Source organism: Oryctolagus cuniculus, chromosome 5 (genome assembly GCF_051225735.1).
Source record: "Oryctolagus cuniculus isolate XC-2025 breed Fujian yellow rabbit chromosome 5, ASM5122573v1, whole genome shotgun sequence".
In the NCBI taxonomy this organism is placed as follows: domain Eukaryota; kingdom Metazoa; phylum Chordata; class Mammalia; order Lagomorpha; family Leporidae; genus Oryctolagus; species Oryctolagus cuniculus.
The window spans coordinates 88,679,666-88,695,656 of NC_142871.1; the positions used below are offsets into that span (position 1 = coordinate 88,679,666).

General features: G+C 45.2%; 1 protein-coding gene across 1 annotated transcript; it reads right to left on the bottom strand.

Moving 5' to 3' along the window:
- Window positions 1–530: 530 nt before the first annotated feature.
- Window positions 531–15,670, bottom strand: PRSS35 (serine protease 35). Its single transcript, XM_002714553.6, has 2 exons — window positions 15,101–15,670; window positions 531–3,723 (listed from the first exon to the last, which is right to left on the bottom strand). Exon 2 carries the CDS (start codon window positions 3,701–3,703, stop codon window positions 2,462–2,464), a length of 1,242 nt encoding a protein of 413 aa, XP_002714599.3. The 5' UTR covers window positions 3,704–3,723; window positions 15,101–15,670; the 3' UTR covers window positions 531–2,461.
- Between the last annotated feature and the right edge of the window lie 321 nt (window positions 15,671–15,991).

The following is a 15,991-nucleotide window of genomic DNA, read 5'->3' on the forward strand; positions in this document are numbered from 1 at the left end:
CGATCACAGAAGAGTTTCCCCAGAAAATATTTGGTTAAAACTTTTGAGTCAAGGCGCTGGTGTTGTGGCATAGTTGGTAAAGCCACTGCCTACAACACCGGCATCCCATAGGAGCAGTGATTCACGTCCCAGCTGGTCCATTTCTGATCCAGCTCCCTGTTCATGGCCTGGGAAAGGCATTGAAGGATGGTGGAAGTGTTTGGGCTCCTACTATCCATATGAGAGACCTGCGTGAAGTTCCTGGCTCCTGGCTTTGGCCTAGCTCAGCCCTGGCGATTGTGGCCAACTAGAGAATGAACCTGCAGATGGAGATACCTCACTCGCTCTCTGTGACTGACTTTCAAATAAATAAATATAAAAAAAAAAAAACTTGTGAGTCAGTAGTCTTCCTCTACTAGAAACAATGACAAAATGCTACTCATTGAAATGTGCTTAGAATTAAATACTTTTGTAAAGTAAAGGACAATTAATTTAATACTTGCTGAAACCTTATACACAAAACATATATACAGATATTGTAAGAGTTTTGATTGGCTTATTTTTAAATTTTTTATTGAACAATTTTTAATAGATTCACATTATAAAAGAGTGTGCACTTGTATAAAATTTCAGCTATTCAGGACACCATTTACAGCACCACTTATGATGTAATCAAATATCCATGTGCATATCAGTCAAGAGTGTAACTCCTCATTATTAAAAAGTGATAAGGAAAGTAAGTTTGAACCCTGGTGAAAACAGTTACAGGAGTGTGACATGAAAAGGGAATGCAACCCGAGAAACTACAAGGAAGAGCGGATGAAAAACCAGGCCTGCCACGCCTGAATTTTAGGATGCACTTGACCCTGGATCACTAACATCCTTCACACGAGTGCTGTGAACGAACTCCCTCTATGCAGCCACTCAGCAAATATCTGTTTCTTCAAAAATTACATATCAGGTGCCTGCCTTGTGTTTTGCCCCAGAGAGGCCTCAGGACTCTGCTTTGGCCATGTGACAGCCATGGTGAGTGTGTAGCCTTGACCCCTAATGAAAATAATCACCACCTTCCTTTATGAATTATATTCACGTTTTGGAAAGGACATATCTAAAATTTACCCATCAGTCACCAAAATAGTCTGGCTATGGTCTTATTAAGAATGCTGAATTCTGGCTGGCACCACAGCTCACTAGGCTAATCCTCCGCATGCGGCACTAGCACCCCGGGTTCTAGTCCCGGTTGGGGCGCCGGGTTCTGTCCTGGTTGCTCCTCTTCCAGGCCAGCTCTCTGCTGTGGCCTGGGAAGGCAGTTGGGGATGGCCCAGGTGCTTGGGCCCTGCACCCGCATGGGAGACCAGGATAAGTACCTGGCTCCTGCCATCAGATCAGCGCAGTGCACCAGCCATAGCGGCCATTTGGGGGGTGAACCAACGGAAGGAAGACCTTTCTCTCTCTCTCTCTCTCACTGTCTAACTCTGCCTGTCCAAAAAAGAAAAAGAAAAAAAACAGAATGCTGAACTCTGGTAAGGGGAGAAACGCTCTTGAAAAGGCTTACAGAATTCCTCATCCTAAAAATGTAGCACCACATACAGCATAGAATGGATAGCATCAAATGATGTGGCCTCTAATCCGTGACCATTCATAAGTTGTAGACCATGTTCCCTATGCATATATGCAAAGTCTGTATTTTGAGTATTAAACAAAAAACCTGAGATTTTAACTATCTCAGCTTCACTGCTGCTAAACTAGACTTTCACAGAACAAAGCATTTCTCCCATTTCTAAATACACACGACAGTTCCTATTTTTCAAAGCAGTAAAACAGCTGATCGTTTTGTTTGTAAAGTTTACTGTTTCTTTTGATTTGTAATTCCTAAAAAAGCTGAATTTCTCAGACCCAACAGAAAATACAATAGAAACACTGAGGGCCTGTGCTGAATGGCTCCATCTAAGAACAGCACAGAGTGTGTTGTAAATCCTCGTCTCCATCCAATTCTTCCTGCGTCCACTGTCCACCTGTGTAGTTGCAGTTTCACATTTAACACCCAGCCAACATCCTATTAGATTCTTCTTAGAGCAGGACCCTGAGAATAAGTCCAATGACAAATCACTTATTACTTATAGTATCAGCATGAAGTCTTAAAGAGTGTCTAATTTTCTAAAAGGCATAAAGAAACAAAGATTTCCCACCAATGACAGCTATGACCATGGAAAGAGTATACACTTGGCAATGAAGGGCCCATCTAGTTTCAATGTCTGTAGCTAAACATTTTTTTAAAAACACAGGAAAAACTAATTTTGAAATGGTAAATTTGTAAAAAAAAAAAAAATGCTGAATTGCTTCTCGGCATTTTGGCTAAGATCAAGTGTAAAAAAAAAGGCTGAAATGCTATTGATAGGGTTCAAGTCCAGGCATAGCCTATGAAGTAAGAACTGGTTCTCTCTGCAATTTGGATGACACACGACCTTGTGACAGGCGTCTCTTAGCCGTAAGCACAGTTGGCATCATTTCCATGAATCCAGAGGCAGATCTGGGCATACTTGAGGGGGGTGATGCGTACAGCGACATTGTAGTCTTTCTGAACACCGTGAACATCCACCCACTGGTGGCCTGAATAGACGGCGATGATCTTGCGCTTCCAATTCTTTTTGTCTGGCTCTTTCAGACGCAGATAGACCCCAGAGCCCGTGGAGCCTGACTCAGCATCGCAGTACTGATAGAGGAGATCGTTGGATTCGTCAGCCACGCTGCAGAACCGGTAGACCAGCTGATCAGCCCTGTCATTATCAAACCCGGAGAAGTGGATCATTCCCCCAGGCAGCTTCTTGATGGCTGGACTGATTCCTAGTTCCATGTATTTCTTCTTGTGAGCCCGCTTCAGCTCCAGAAGAGCATAGTCAAAGTCCAGGGTCACGTCCCCACTCTGGCCTCTTGCCCAGCCTTTTGGAATGTGGGTATTCTTGACACGGGTCCACTGGAAGGAGGGTCGCCCGTCAGCCACTCTCTGACCCCGGCCAGATCCCTTCCTTCTCCTGCTTCCCTGGGCTCTCTCCTGCAGATTCTCTTTGGTGCTTTCTCGTTGCTCACCGCCATTAGCTTCTCTTCGGCTCCTCTTAGAATCCCTGCGTTTCTTGTTCCTGCGTTTATTTCTCATCTTCAGCAAACCTACTCTTAACTTTTTACTTCCTTTGATATACTCCCTCCCATCGTGGACGCAGTGGGCAGCAGTTAGGACGTGCTTAGGGGAAACAAGGATGCCACTACAGCCCGTGGAGAGCTTCACGGCCGTGCTGAAGGGGAAATTGGTTAAGAACCTTTTGTCCAAGATGCTGAACCTACTGTCTGTGCCGTACACCTGTCTCTTCTTCCGCACTGAAGCTCCTGTGGCGCTGACATTGTCCGTGGGTTCCAGGAGCTCACCTTGGACTTTCACCCTGGTTAAGGTTCGGGTGCCATTCTCAAACACGGTCTCATATGAAAGAGACTCCTCCAACTCAGACAGGCTGGGAGCTGGCAGTTCTTTCTGGCATTCGATGCCACACACTGCACTTACCATCATCTTAGCATCTGCCTCAAACGCAGGGCTGCTGAGACGGAAAGTCCTTTCCCTGACAAGCTGCGGTATTTTCCTCAAGTGCCACATAAAATCCTGTTCCACTGCAGATCCAGCAATGAGGGTCCACCCGGGGGTGAAAAATATCAACCAAAAGAGCATATTTTCCATTTTGTTCTTTGATTTTTTCCCTTAAAAATAGAAAAAAAGAAAGAGAAGTGTTATGTTTCCTTTTCAAATGGGCTATATATAGCATTTCACTTAGGCCATCGGCTTCTGAATGTGCCTTCATAACAAACAGCAGTTCTTTAACCTGACTTAGTACTGGTATTAAACACTCCGCACGTGGCTCACAGAGAATTTCAGAACCAATCCATAGTTTTTCACCCAACTTTCCCTCCACCAGCCCTAACCCACCTATGCCCAGCCCTACCCACCATCTCCAATCATTCTCTGCCCATGCAATTCAGTGTTTAAAAAAAACAGGGCCAGCGCCGCGGCTCACTAGGCTAATCCTCCGCCTTGCGGCGCCGGCACACCGGGTTCTAGTCCTGGTCAGGGTGCCGGATTCTGTCCCGGTTGCCCCTCTTCCAGGCCAGCTCTCTGCTGTGGCCAGGGAGTGCAGTGGAGGATGGCCCAAGTCCTTGGGCCCTGCACCCCATGGGAGACCAGGAGAAGTACCTGGCTCCTGCCATCAGATCAGCGCGGGGTGCCGGCCGCAGCGGCCATTGGGGGGTGAACCAACGGCAAAAGGAAGACCTTTCTCTCTGTCTGTCTCTCTCACTGTCCACTCTGCCTGTCAAAAAATTAAAAAAAAAAAAAAAAAAAAAAAACCAGGAGAAGGCCCTTTGTGGCCCAAATCACACTCTTCCTCCCTCCCTAAGCCTTCCAACAACCTAATTTCCAGATGATTTAGAAATAAAGATAGGAGGGGCCTCCATTGTGGCGTAGCAGGTAAAGTGGCTGCTTGCATAGCAGGTAAAGGTGCGGCATCCCCTATGGTGCCAGGTCATGTCCCGCCTGTTCCACTTCTGATCCAGCTCCTGCTAATGGCCTAGGAAAAGCAGCAGAAGGTGGCCCAAGTGTCTGGGCCCCTGCACCCAAGTAGGAGACTCAAATGAAGCTCTTGGCTCCTGGTTTCGGCCTGGCCCAGCGCTGGCCCTTGCATTCATCTGGGGAGTGAACCAGCAGATAAAAGATCTAGCTGTCTCTCTCTCTCTCTCTCTCTTTCTCTCTCTCTCTCTCTCGCTGTTTCTCCCCCTCTCCCTCTCCCTCTGTAACTCTGACTTAAAGTAAATAAATAAATCTTGAAAAAGAAAAGAAATAAGAACATATGTACTGTGGTCTTTTCCGTGGTTGGCTCCTTAAAAACAGAATCATAAATTCCTCATCTTTAGAATGTAAGTATGTAGCTCAGAGTTCAAAAAGCATTCATTGGAACACAGTCAATTTCCCGAAGATGGGATGTGCAGACCTTGCCGAAATGAAGACACAATGCAAAGCACTGGATAATGTTCTGAAAGCAGTGGAGGTTTTAGAAACAAATAAATGGGTTCATCTGCCATTGACCTGTTTGATTTTTACAGAACCCCTGGTCATAAAAAGAAAATATACAGCACAGACCATTCTATGCTAAAGTAAGAGAAACATACCAAGCATTTTTTTAAAAAATTGTGTATGGAACCACCATCCGGTAAAGCAACACTCAACAGGGCTTTATCGTGGGTTTTATTGTATGTTAAATTAGCTGTAAGAATTTACAAAGCACAGATGATGGTTCTGGATTTGCCTTTTGGAAAAACATGATAACAATGAGGTAAATTCCTTTTTCATCATGGGTCTCACCGTTTAAGACCATTAGTTTGTGTTATTTAGTTTCTTGGAGTTGCCAGTATTTAAAAGAAAGTGTCACACTTCTGTTTATATTTTCTTGCCCTCTCCCTCTTCTCTGGGCCCACTGGCATGCAAATACATGTGTTTAGCAGAGCTGGCGCTTATCAGCTGTTGCTTGGGGGGTAGTGGTTACATTCTCTGGAGCAGCAAATTTGAAACTCTGGGTCGCTATTGATCATAATGAAAGGACTAAGAGTCAAAGGGAGCACATAAACAAGTCTAGTATCTGCTAACACCAACCGATAGAATAAATAAAGGGGAGAGTGATCCAACATGGGAAGTGAGATACTCAGCAGACTCATAGAATGGCGGATGTCCTAAATAGCACTCTGGCCTCAGAATCAGCCCTAAAGGCACTTGGATCTGGCTGAAAAGCCCATGAGAGTATTTCAGGCATGGAAAGCCAAGACACTCTGGCAAAAAGATCTCTGTGAGTGAGATCCCAGTGGAAAGAACAGGTCTTCAAAGAGGGAGGTGCCTTTCTCTGAAGGGAGGAGAGAACCTCCACTTTGACTATGACCGTGTCTAAACAAGATAAGAGTCGGAGAACTCAAGGGGCTTCCATAGCCTTGGAAACTCATAACTGGTGCATAGGGAGATTACTGATGCCATAAACAGGAGTGTCAATTGGTAAAGTCAACAACAGGAGTCACTGTGCACTTACTCCTCATGTAGGATCTCTGTCCTTAACGTGCTGTACACTGAGGCTTAATGCTATAACGAGTACTCAAACAGTATATTTCACTTTGTGTTTCTATGGGGGTGCAAACGACTGAAATCTTTACTTAATGTACACTAAACTGATCTTCTGTAAAAAAAAAAAAAAAAAAAAAAAAAAAGAAAGAAATTATCAATTCCCAACTTGACTCTCACTGGGATTAAACATGACAATAGGTCTGATCTGATTTCATCATCATTTAAAAAAAATCATCTATTATTTTTCACTTTATGTTTCTGTGTGGGAGCAAACTGTTGAAATCCTTACTTAATGTATACTAAGCTGATCTTCTGTATATTAAGATAATCGAAAATGAATCTTGATGTGAATGGAAGGGGAGAGGGAGTGGGAAAGGGGAGGGTTGTGGGTGGGAGGGACGGTATGGTGGGGGAAGCCATTGTAACACATGAGTCGTACTTTGGAAATTTATATTCATTAAATAAAAGAGAAAAAAAAAAGAGAGCTATGCTCAACATGGTTTTTTTAACAGTAGCTACGCTATAGATGCTTAGTGAATGATTTGTACATAGTGTAGTGCATAGGCAATTCAGTTAAGTTATTCCTACCATACTTTCACTCTGGACACTTTCTGATCAACTCTGTTTGCATGGAAAAGCAAGCTACTTTGCAAAGGCCCAGAGCCAGGGTACGCCCATAAGATGGGTGCCCTGGCAAGAAAGACAAAGTCATCTGATGCAGAGTTGAACACAGGCATCTCCGGAGATGAGAGGGCTCAGGGCCTATTCTGCCATACTACTGAGTCCTTGCTTAACAAGGTAGACCCCAAAATGAAGAAGTATGTCTTTACCTTTAAAAAAAAAGCTAAAATCAGAGATGTATTGATGGCTCCTAGTTTATCAACAGACCAACAGAGATGATACACACACACACACACACACACACACACAGATGGTTCACTTCCCAGATGGCCGCAATGGCCAGAGCTGCACCCATCTGAAGCTAGGAGCTTCCTCCAGTTCTCCCACGTGGGTGAAGAGCCCCAAGGACTTGGGCCATCTTCCACTGCTTTCCTAGGCCATAGCAGAGAGCTAGATCAGAAGTGGAGCAGCCAGGGCTCAAAACGGCACCCATCTGCGATGTCAGCACTGCAGCCGGCAGCTTTACCTGCTAAGCCACAGCTCCGGCCCCATGTCCCCTGCTCTTTACCAAACAAAACATATGCCCTGTGCTGTAATCCTGCTGCTGGACTTTTTAAAGAAAGGCCCATACGTTCAATTGTATTTAAGGATAATTTCAATATGTCAGACTGACCTTAAATCTACTATCTTAGAGGCCTCAGTCAATACTTTTGAAATTTTCCTCCTTTTTTTTTTTTTTTTTTTTTTTGGACAGGCAGAGTGGACAGTGAGAGAGACAGAGAGAAAGGTCTTCCTTTTGCCGTTGGTTCACCCTCCAATGGCTGCCGCGGCTGGCGCACCACGCTGATCTGATGGCAGGAGCCAGGTACTTCTCCTGGTCTCCCATGGGGTGCAGGGCCCAAGGACTTGGGCCATCCTCCACTGCACTCCCTGGCCACAGCAGAGAGCTGGCCTGGAAGAGGGGCAACCGGGACAGAATCCGGCGCCCCGACCGGGACTAGAACCTGGTGTGCCGGCGCCGCAAGGCGGAGGATTAGCCTGTTGAGCCGCGGCGCCGGCCCACTTTTGAAATTTTCAACACCATCAGTCAATTTTAAATCATGCTTGGGGTGGGGAGCATTTAGCCCAGTGGCTAAGATGCCTTCATCTCATATCCGATACCTGGGTTCAATACCTGGCTCCCCTGGGAGACAAAGCAGTGAAGGTTCAAGTCACTGGGTTCCTGCCACCTATGTGGAAGACTTGGATACTACTTCCTGGCTTCAGGAAGGGCATTAGGGGTGTGGATTAGAGGTGGATGGCACCTCTGTGTATGTGTGTGTGTCTCAAATAAGTAAATAAATAAAACGTAAACCATGCTTGGTAGAAAGCAACAACCGTTACGGGCGAGTTTTCTCACTGGGTATATGCTCAACTCCACATCTTGGCAGCAGTTAAGAATGGTGGTGCAGAGCCCAAATCGCAGTTACTGACCTAGAAGATACACGAACCAGTGGTTCTCCGATCACAGTCCCAAGACCAGTAATCTCAGCCTCGCCCCGGAACTTAACCCCAGACCCACTCTTAGCAAGTGTGCTGAAGCCTGGGGAGGAGGTGTCCCAGCCTTCCAGATGACTTTGATACTCAGCAAAGTTTGCACACCACCGCAACAGCCAAGGCCCTGCTGCAGCTGCTTGAGTCATCCCAGCAGGCGGTCTTTCCAGGGATGATTGCTTAACCAGGTTTCAAATGACATCTGCCTCATCTTTGCACACAAAATAGATTTATTCTGACTCTGCTCTTTTACTCTCTTGGTAACTGTTAATATCGAATGGCTCATCATTTAATAAATAGCAAACATAACTTTTATACAAGTGATTTAAAATGTCTGAAAAAAAAATCAAATTCAGTAGGCTTATATGAAATGTCCCCAACTCCATGTTGGGAGTTCGGCTCAGGGCACCAAAGGAGTAAAAGCTGTGCCCACATCTATCCGTGGCATGGGAAGGGCAGAGCCTTGTACCATGACCTCAGAATCACAGTAATAAGAGGGCATGGATTTAGTTGGCCTGTCTAATTTGGCCTGTAATTTAAAATTGGACAAATGCTTGAGTACACTTTCTTTGCGAAATCTAAGTATGCCTTGTGGTGAAATGTCAATGTAATGTAAATAATAGCTCTTACTGATGGAGCAATCCACAGTTCGTGGCACCAGCTCATTGATCTAACGAGACAGTCTCAGCTGGCAGTGCCCATGTCTTCCCTTACCCTTTTCCGTTCTCCTGGCTTCTGTTATAAGTGCCTTTGCTGGCACTTCCCAGGTGGTTGGATTTGGGGCTTCAGAGGCTAATTTTGGTTAATGAAGTGAAGTTGCAGTTAATGCTATCCACAATGAGTCAGTGTACATGAAGTTGATTACGGGTTGGATCATGAGACAAAGAGTAAAAGAGAATTAGGGGGAAGCAAGGCATCTTTCTATGTAAATAAACTCTTACTGGTGGAACAGATATAATGCCACGTTTGTTCCTTGCCTTGTAGTGGAAATGACCATACAACTGCAAGAGATGACTTACTATTACCCTTTCGAAATGTGAGGATGCTGTTGAAAACACGTGTGTATCTATCAGTGTAGTGGTTAAAAGTATAGACCAAGGATAGAGAAGACTTGGGTTCAACTTCCATCTTTACCACTTCCAAGACATATGAATTTGAGCAGTTCATGAACTCTCCAGCATGCACTTTCCCTGTCTGCAAAGTGGGGATAACAGTAATCTTATACCATGATAGACTTACTGAGATGATATAAGGGTACTGCAAAAAGTTTATGGAAAAGTTAAGTTTGAGGTAGGCATTTGGCCCAGAAGTTCAAGTATGTGAGTATCTAGGTTTAAGTCCCAGCTCTCGCTCCAAATTCTAGCTTCCTGCTAATGTAGACCCTGGGAGCCACAAAATAATGGCTCAAGTGCTTGGGTCCCTGTCACCCATGTGGGAGACCTGGATTGAGTTCCCAGTTCCCTAGTTCAGCATTTGAGCAAAGAACTAGTGAATGGGAGAGCTTACTCACTCTCCTTCTTCCCTGACCAAGATATATTTATTTTCATGAAAAACTTTATGAAATTCATGCATGATTTTTTTCATAATATACATTGATTACCATGGACTTCTTATATATGTAGAAGAACTATCATTGAGCCCAGAACATAGTATATAGTCACTACAAATGTTACTTTGTAATAATTATTCTACTTCAATAGTTGAATTAATATCACTTTGAAACAGATGATGTATAAGCCAAAGTTAGAGAATGTGTTGCTTTCTAAAAAGTCAGTACTACAGTTAATATTTTATTTCAGGGTAGTTTCTAACTCTCAGATTCCCTTGTTCTGTTTTGTTTGCTCAAGGACAGCTTCACTTTAGAGACCTCCCAAATGAATGCTTTCCTAATTACTCACTCCCATGAATATCTGTGGCTTTGTAATATATCTTTCTCATCACTATTAAACTTAAGTGTGATTAAACATTACCCCGCCACAAAACACTTAAATTACATTCCATGTCCCTTATTTATAGCCTGGATCTACATTAGGAATTCTGGAATTGCATCAAGTCCTTAGCCTAAAAGGGGGCCAAGTCAGTATCAAAATAATTACTCTAATGGAGCAATCCACAGCAAAAGAAAAGCCTAATTTTTTTAGTGAGTTTGTGTAGAGTGTATAGAATTTTATTATAATACAACATAATTATATTCTAGGGCCAATTTCTCTCTTTCTTTTTTTCCACACCTTTACCCTAAGACATTTATAGTCTAGCATAGGTAAAGCAATAAGATTAATGAAAGGTTATTCCAAATTAATTATTGTCCTATATATGAATGAAAATGAAAATGCTGATTTTATCATCAGAGAATCTACACTGAATTGCATCCCTTCCACAGGTGACAAAGTCACAGTTACCCACACCTTTTTATTGACCTGGTTGGTCCTGTGTGACGTATAGTGAGCTAGTCGTCCATATTCATGCATATCGTATGCCACCATGGATGCCATTCTGCATTACCCCATCAGACATTTTCTGGGGGCTGATGTGAGTAAGGGACTACAAAGGCCAATGACCCTCTAGGACCAACACCAAATTCTACCTTAATGCATATGTTAGGACACAAAAACTACATAGGCACTTTTTTTATTGTGTTTTAAAATTTTTCTTTTTTTGAGAGGCAAAGAGACAAACAGAGCAAGCATCCATCCTCTGGTACCTTAAATGCCTGCAACAATCAAAGGCCAACATCAAGAATCAGAAACTCAATCTAGGTCTCCCACATGGGTGGCAGGAACCCAACTACTTGAGGTATCACTGCTGCCTCCCATGGTCCACATTAGCAGGATGCTGGAATCAGGAGACGGAACCAGTGATCAAACCCAGGAACTCCAACGTGGAACATGGGACTCCTAACCAGTGTCTTAACCACCAGGCCAGAGGCCCAGCACAACCACTTTTTAAAACTTGGGGGCTGGTGCTGTGATGTAGCGGGTAAAGCCAATGTCTGCAGTGCTGGCATCCCATGTGGGTACTAGTTTGAGTCCCAGCTGCTCCACTTCTGATCCCACTCTCTGCAATGGCCTGGGAAAGCAGTGGGAGATGGCCCAAGTCCTTGGGCCCCTGCACCCATACAGGAGACCTGGAAGAAGCTCCTGGCTCCTGGCTTTGGATCAGCTCAGCTCCAGCCATTGCAGCCAACTGGGGAGTGAATCAACAAATGGAAGACCTCACTCTCTCCCTGCCTCTCCTCTCTCTGTGTAACTGACTTTCAAATTAATAAATAAATCTTTTAAAAAATGTATGGCATCAAAGGGATGAGAAAATAACAGTGTCTGTGACAAAGCAAAGATGGAGAGTAAGGTCTGGGGATTCCAGTAGCTGTGGAGGCAGTGGGCTCTGAAACCAAATCAACTTAACACGTGTGAGTTACTAGCACTGTGACCCTGTCAAGGTTACCTAGTCTCTCCACACATTACTTTCCACATTTCTCAAAGGGTATGGATATGTTGGAGTATTTTGTAAGAGAAGTTACACACACACACACACACACACACACACACAGATGCCCAGAGCACACTACTTCGTCAAAAATGGCAGGAATGAATTCATATCTAACAGTGGGAGATAAAATTTAAGCAGCTGCTTAACTGCTGTGAATCCCATGGTGCTTTGCCAAATCACGGCTTCCACACCCTCATCCCCAGCACCTGTGAATAGGCTGTTTCCTTGGTAACAGAGACTTTGCAGGTGTGACTGAGGCGAGGCCCTGCCTGGATTATCCAGGTGAGTTGAGTGTGATCACAGGGGTCTTACAAGAAGGAGACGCACAGGGGCCAACCCCTGAGGGGGAAGAAGGTGTGGAGATGGAAGCAGGGTCGAAACCACGCAGGGTCCCGACCCGAGGAACAGGAGCAGCCTCTAGAACCCACTCTGAGGTGAGGAACCCCGTTCTCTCCTGGAGCTCCCAGAGAAGACGGTCTTGCCACCCCGCTTTAGATTTCTGACCTGCAGCTGCGTAAGGCAGCAGGTTCCTGTTGTTGTAAACGTCTACCTTTTGGTAACTGTTACGGCAGCAATAGTAACAGGGTACAGTGACAAAGGCAAGAATGCAGTTTGTAAAACTGCCCACCCTGCATGTTCAGAGAGAAAGAGGTAGTAGGGTGGGACACAAACTACAAAAGAATGTTTGGCCCAAGGGACTTAAGACCTAAATGGGGAGTTTTCACTTTAAGGAAAACTGTAAAGCTCCCAAGTTTTAGAACTGAGAAGATCGGGCTGAAACTTGATGGTGGTGTGGAGCCTACCACTAGAGAAGACAAGGGTCAAACAGCATAGGTGAATGTGTTTACTCAACAAATGCATACTGAGTGTTGTGCATCATTTGAAGGCCCCCTTTTATTGGAAAATCTCTGCTAGCCCCTCTTATCTGTTGGGGTGCACTATGAGTTTCTGGGATCTTTTTCATCTGTACATCCTGGAGTAAACCACAAGTGAGAAAACGCAAGTGATTTCCTCCTCTAAGCTCCTTAAGGAGTTAAGGCCTATTCCCCTGAGGGTAGGACCTTGCTTGCTATCCCTGTGATCACCACTAGATGGCGAAGCTGGCCTGGTGATGTGCAAATCGAAGTCAGGTATTTAAACTGTTTACGTTGACATTGACTGAGCTGTGAAATTTTTAAAGCATGTGGAATTCAGCAGGGGGAAAAGTAGATCTGGCTAATACTATAGTAAATGGTTGTCACATATGGAATTTATCACATTTAGAAAACCCACCTACATGCCACAGAGCCCATTCTGATGAACTGAAGCTGATCATGCTGTCTACAGCCAGACAATTTTTTGGCAGTTGGTTTTCCAAAAACAGTTGCAGTGCCAGCACACTTCCAGCATGACCTGCAGCACTGGGAAATAGCCAGCCAATGTGCTGCAATTCTTTTCAACACTAAAGAAAATCTTGGACCTGCCAAATATTTCACATATGTTTATCAAATACCTTATATTTCATTACTGAAGGATAAGCTCTCTGCTGATTCTCAGCTGGGAATAAATGGCCAAAAAAAGTTAATTGACAATTTGCCAATTTCTCTTCAAAATATCATTACCATAGCACTGTTTTCAAGTTCAGTCTCAGGAATGGAGACGAAGTACGGTCTGCTTTAAAAGTTTGGCAATCCTCAAGGGAAAGGAAAATGATTGAGTTACACAGTTGATTATTTTACAGTAAGCCACAACTTCTGCTTCTCATCACAATAAAAAATAAAGCCTTTTTGTTTTTTTAGCTATTTTCCAGGGTATGTGCATCTCAATTTATGCGGTGATGTGCTGTGTGTAAATCAAATTTGGGGTGAATGGCACTGAGGGAGGCCCAGGAGACCCTGCTGGTGCTTCCATACACTGATAGGTGAAGTGCGCGGCACGTGGCTCCTGACTTTGCAAAAGCAAAGAATTTCTGCAAATCTGTTAGCTTTGCTGTTTTCAGACTTGAGGATCTTATGGCCCGTGTTTTCCAGGCAATTATGTATCAGTTTTACCTGTATGAAGCTTTTTAAAACTTTTTATTTTAAAATTATAGAATAGTAATTTGTGTATCAGCAATTTGACTTGGCTGTCTCCTAACATCTCCATCTCAGATTTCTCATCTGCAAAGTTAACCCAGTGCTGCAGGTGAGGCAGCTCCTCTGAAATCCAGAGTCTGATCCTACTGTTAAAATGGATCTTCCTGGCAGGTATTTGAGCATTGGTTCAAGGAAGATGAATAACTTAGGATGGAAAACTAACTTGCACCAGCAATTGTTTAATTTCACCTAGAATGAAAAGAATGAGCATATACTACGTGCCGAGCATTGCTCAACAATCTCAAGTTCAAAACCATGAAGATGACTTTTAAAAGCATTCAGGTTTCCCAGCTGTCTGGCAGAAAAGCAGGGAGGGTATCTACCTTCCCCCCTTCGCACACTAAAGAATTCCTCTAATACTTCCTAATGAGAAATTCCATACATTTGGCCACCACATTCAAGACTAACTGTCTTATTTGGCTAGGATTTCAGCATTCTCTCTTTTAAATGATAAAACAGATTCCAGCTATAATTCTCCAAGAAAAATGACCTTTATAATCGTCTGTAGAGACAAAAGGGATAAAATGAGAGTCAATTTCAGAAGTCAGAGGGTTGGGGGGGGGGAGCAGGGGTAATGATACGCACCTTCTGTTCAAATCCAAGTACAGCGGAACAATCAGGCAGGAAGATTCCTCAACTTTCCAAAAACTTTTTATTATAGAAAAGTTCAAGAGTACACAAAAATAGAAGTAGCCACCTTATGTGCCCATCACCTAGCTTCGCAATCAATATTTTGCCTCTTCCCCCCCCTTCCCACTTTTTGTTTTCCCCTGGCGTATTTCAAAGCAAGCAAGGCTTATTTTCATCTCCTTATTTTCCACAATTCTTTTGCGTACCCGTGGGGCCAAGTGGCTAAAAGCAAGAGGGAGGCCAGGGTGAGGCTGGCTTTCACAGCAAACCCTGCCAAAGAGGCCTTCAGCTAGCCCACGGTCGACTTTCCAGGAATGGGTTTGACACCTTTCGCAATGCCATCTGCTAATAATCATAAAAAGAAAGCGGGTCCCCCGTGGCACTGCTTCAGTAGAAAGAATTCCGTGTATATTCCAATGCAAACACGGTTGGTGTTCACAGGAAAGCGCGCAGAACTGCCTGTGGGAGGGGGCCTTAGTTTCCTTGAGGTCTCCAAGTGCCAAGTTTCATCCCTCTTTCTTTAGAGCCCTTCAGAGAAGCGCTCCTGGCTGGGTCCCGTGTTTCACAGGGACGCTTCCAGGGGCTCCATCCTTACCTGCGAGGCTTGTGGTTCCCGGGGCACCGCCCGACTGGCTCCCGGAGCTCCAGGTGCTGGGACGCTGCTGCCACGAGCCCCGCGGACAGCCGACACCACGGAGCTCGCAGAGCCGACTGAGCGCAGGGGCTGGGAAGAGGAGCTGCGGCTGCTGGTGATGGGAGGGGGCGGGCGGTGACGCGGGGCGGACGCTGCGGCGAGGGGGCGAAGAGGGGAGAAGGAGGAGGCAGAGGGAGGGGCGGGCGGAGGGGCGATTTGCTTGGAGGTGCAGGGCGGACCCCGCAACCTCTCACTCCAGCACCCTGCCCCACACGCAATTAATTCAGCAGGAGCGGGTGGGTTCACCAGACTTCTCTGTCCTTGCAACCGTGTGAGCCCCTTAAACAGGATCCAAAAGATCCGATTGTGTCTGTTGGGTGGGATACGCAGATGTTTGCTGGGTCTCCTCCACTCCCACCCCAACCCGCCTTGATGTTGAACAGAGGGCGTCTCTCCCAAGCCACTCTCCCACCAGAGACTTTGGGACTTCGCAGTGTCCTGCCGGACAGTGCCAGTGCCAAGTGCGAGGGCCGCCCTGAGGCGCGGGGACCAAAGGGAGGACCGGGACTGCCGGGGGCGACAGCGCCGGGAGCCTTGTGTGCCGCCTGCAGGGGGAGCACTTCACTATCCCTCAGTTCAGACAGGATTTCCTTTGGCTTTTTCTGCTTTGGGAGAGTATCCTTTAAGGTCCGTTCTCACCTCGTTCCAGCGGAATTCTAGCACAAATAAGGGCACAAGTATACACAATACAAGTCTTACTTAGCAAGTCCCATAAGGCTTGGCTCAATAGTGAGTCATTGCATGTCTGGGGTTTCTATGTACTTTTTTTTTTTAACAGCATGAGGTCACAAC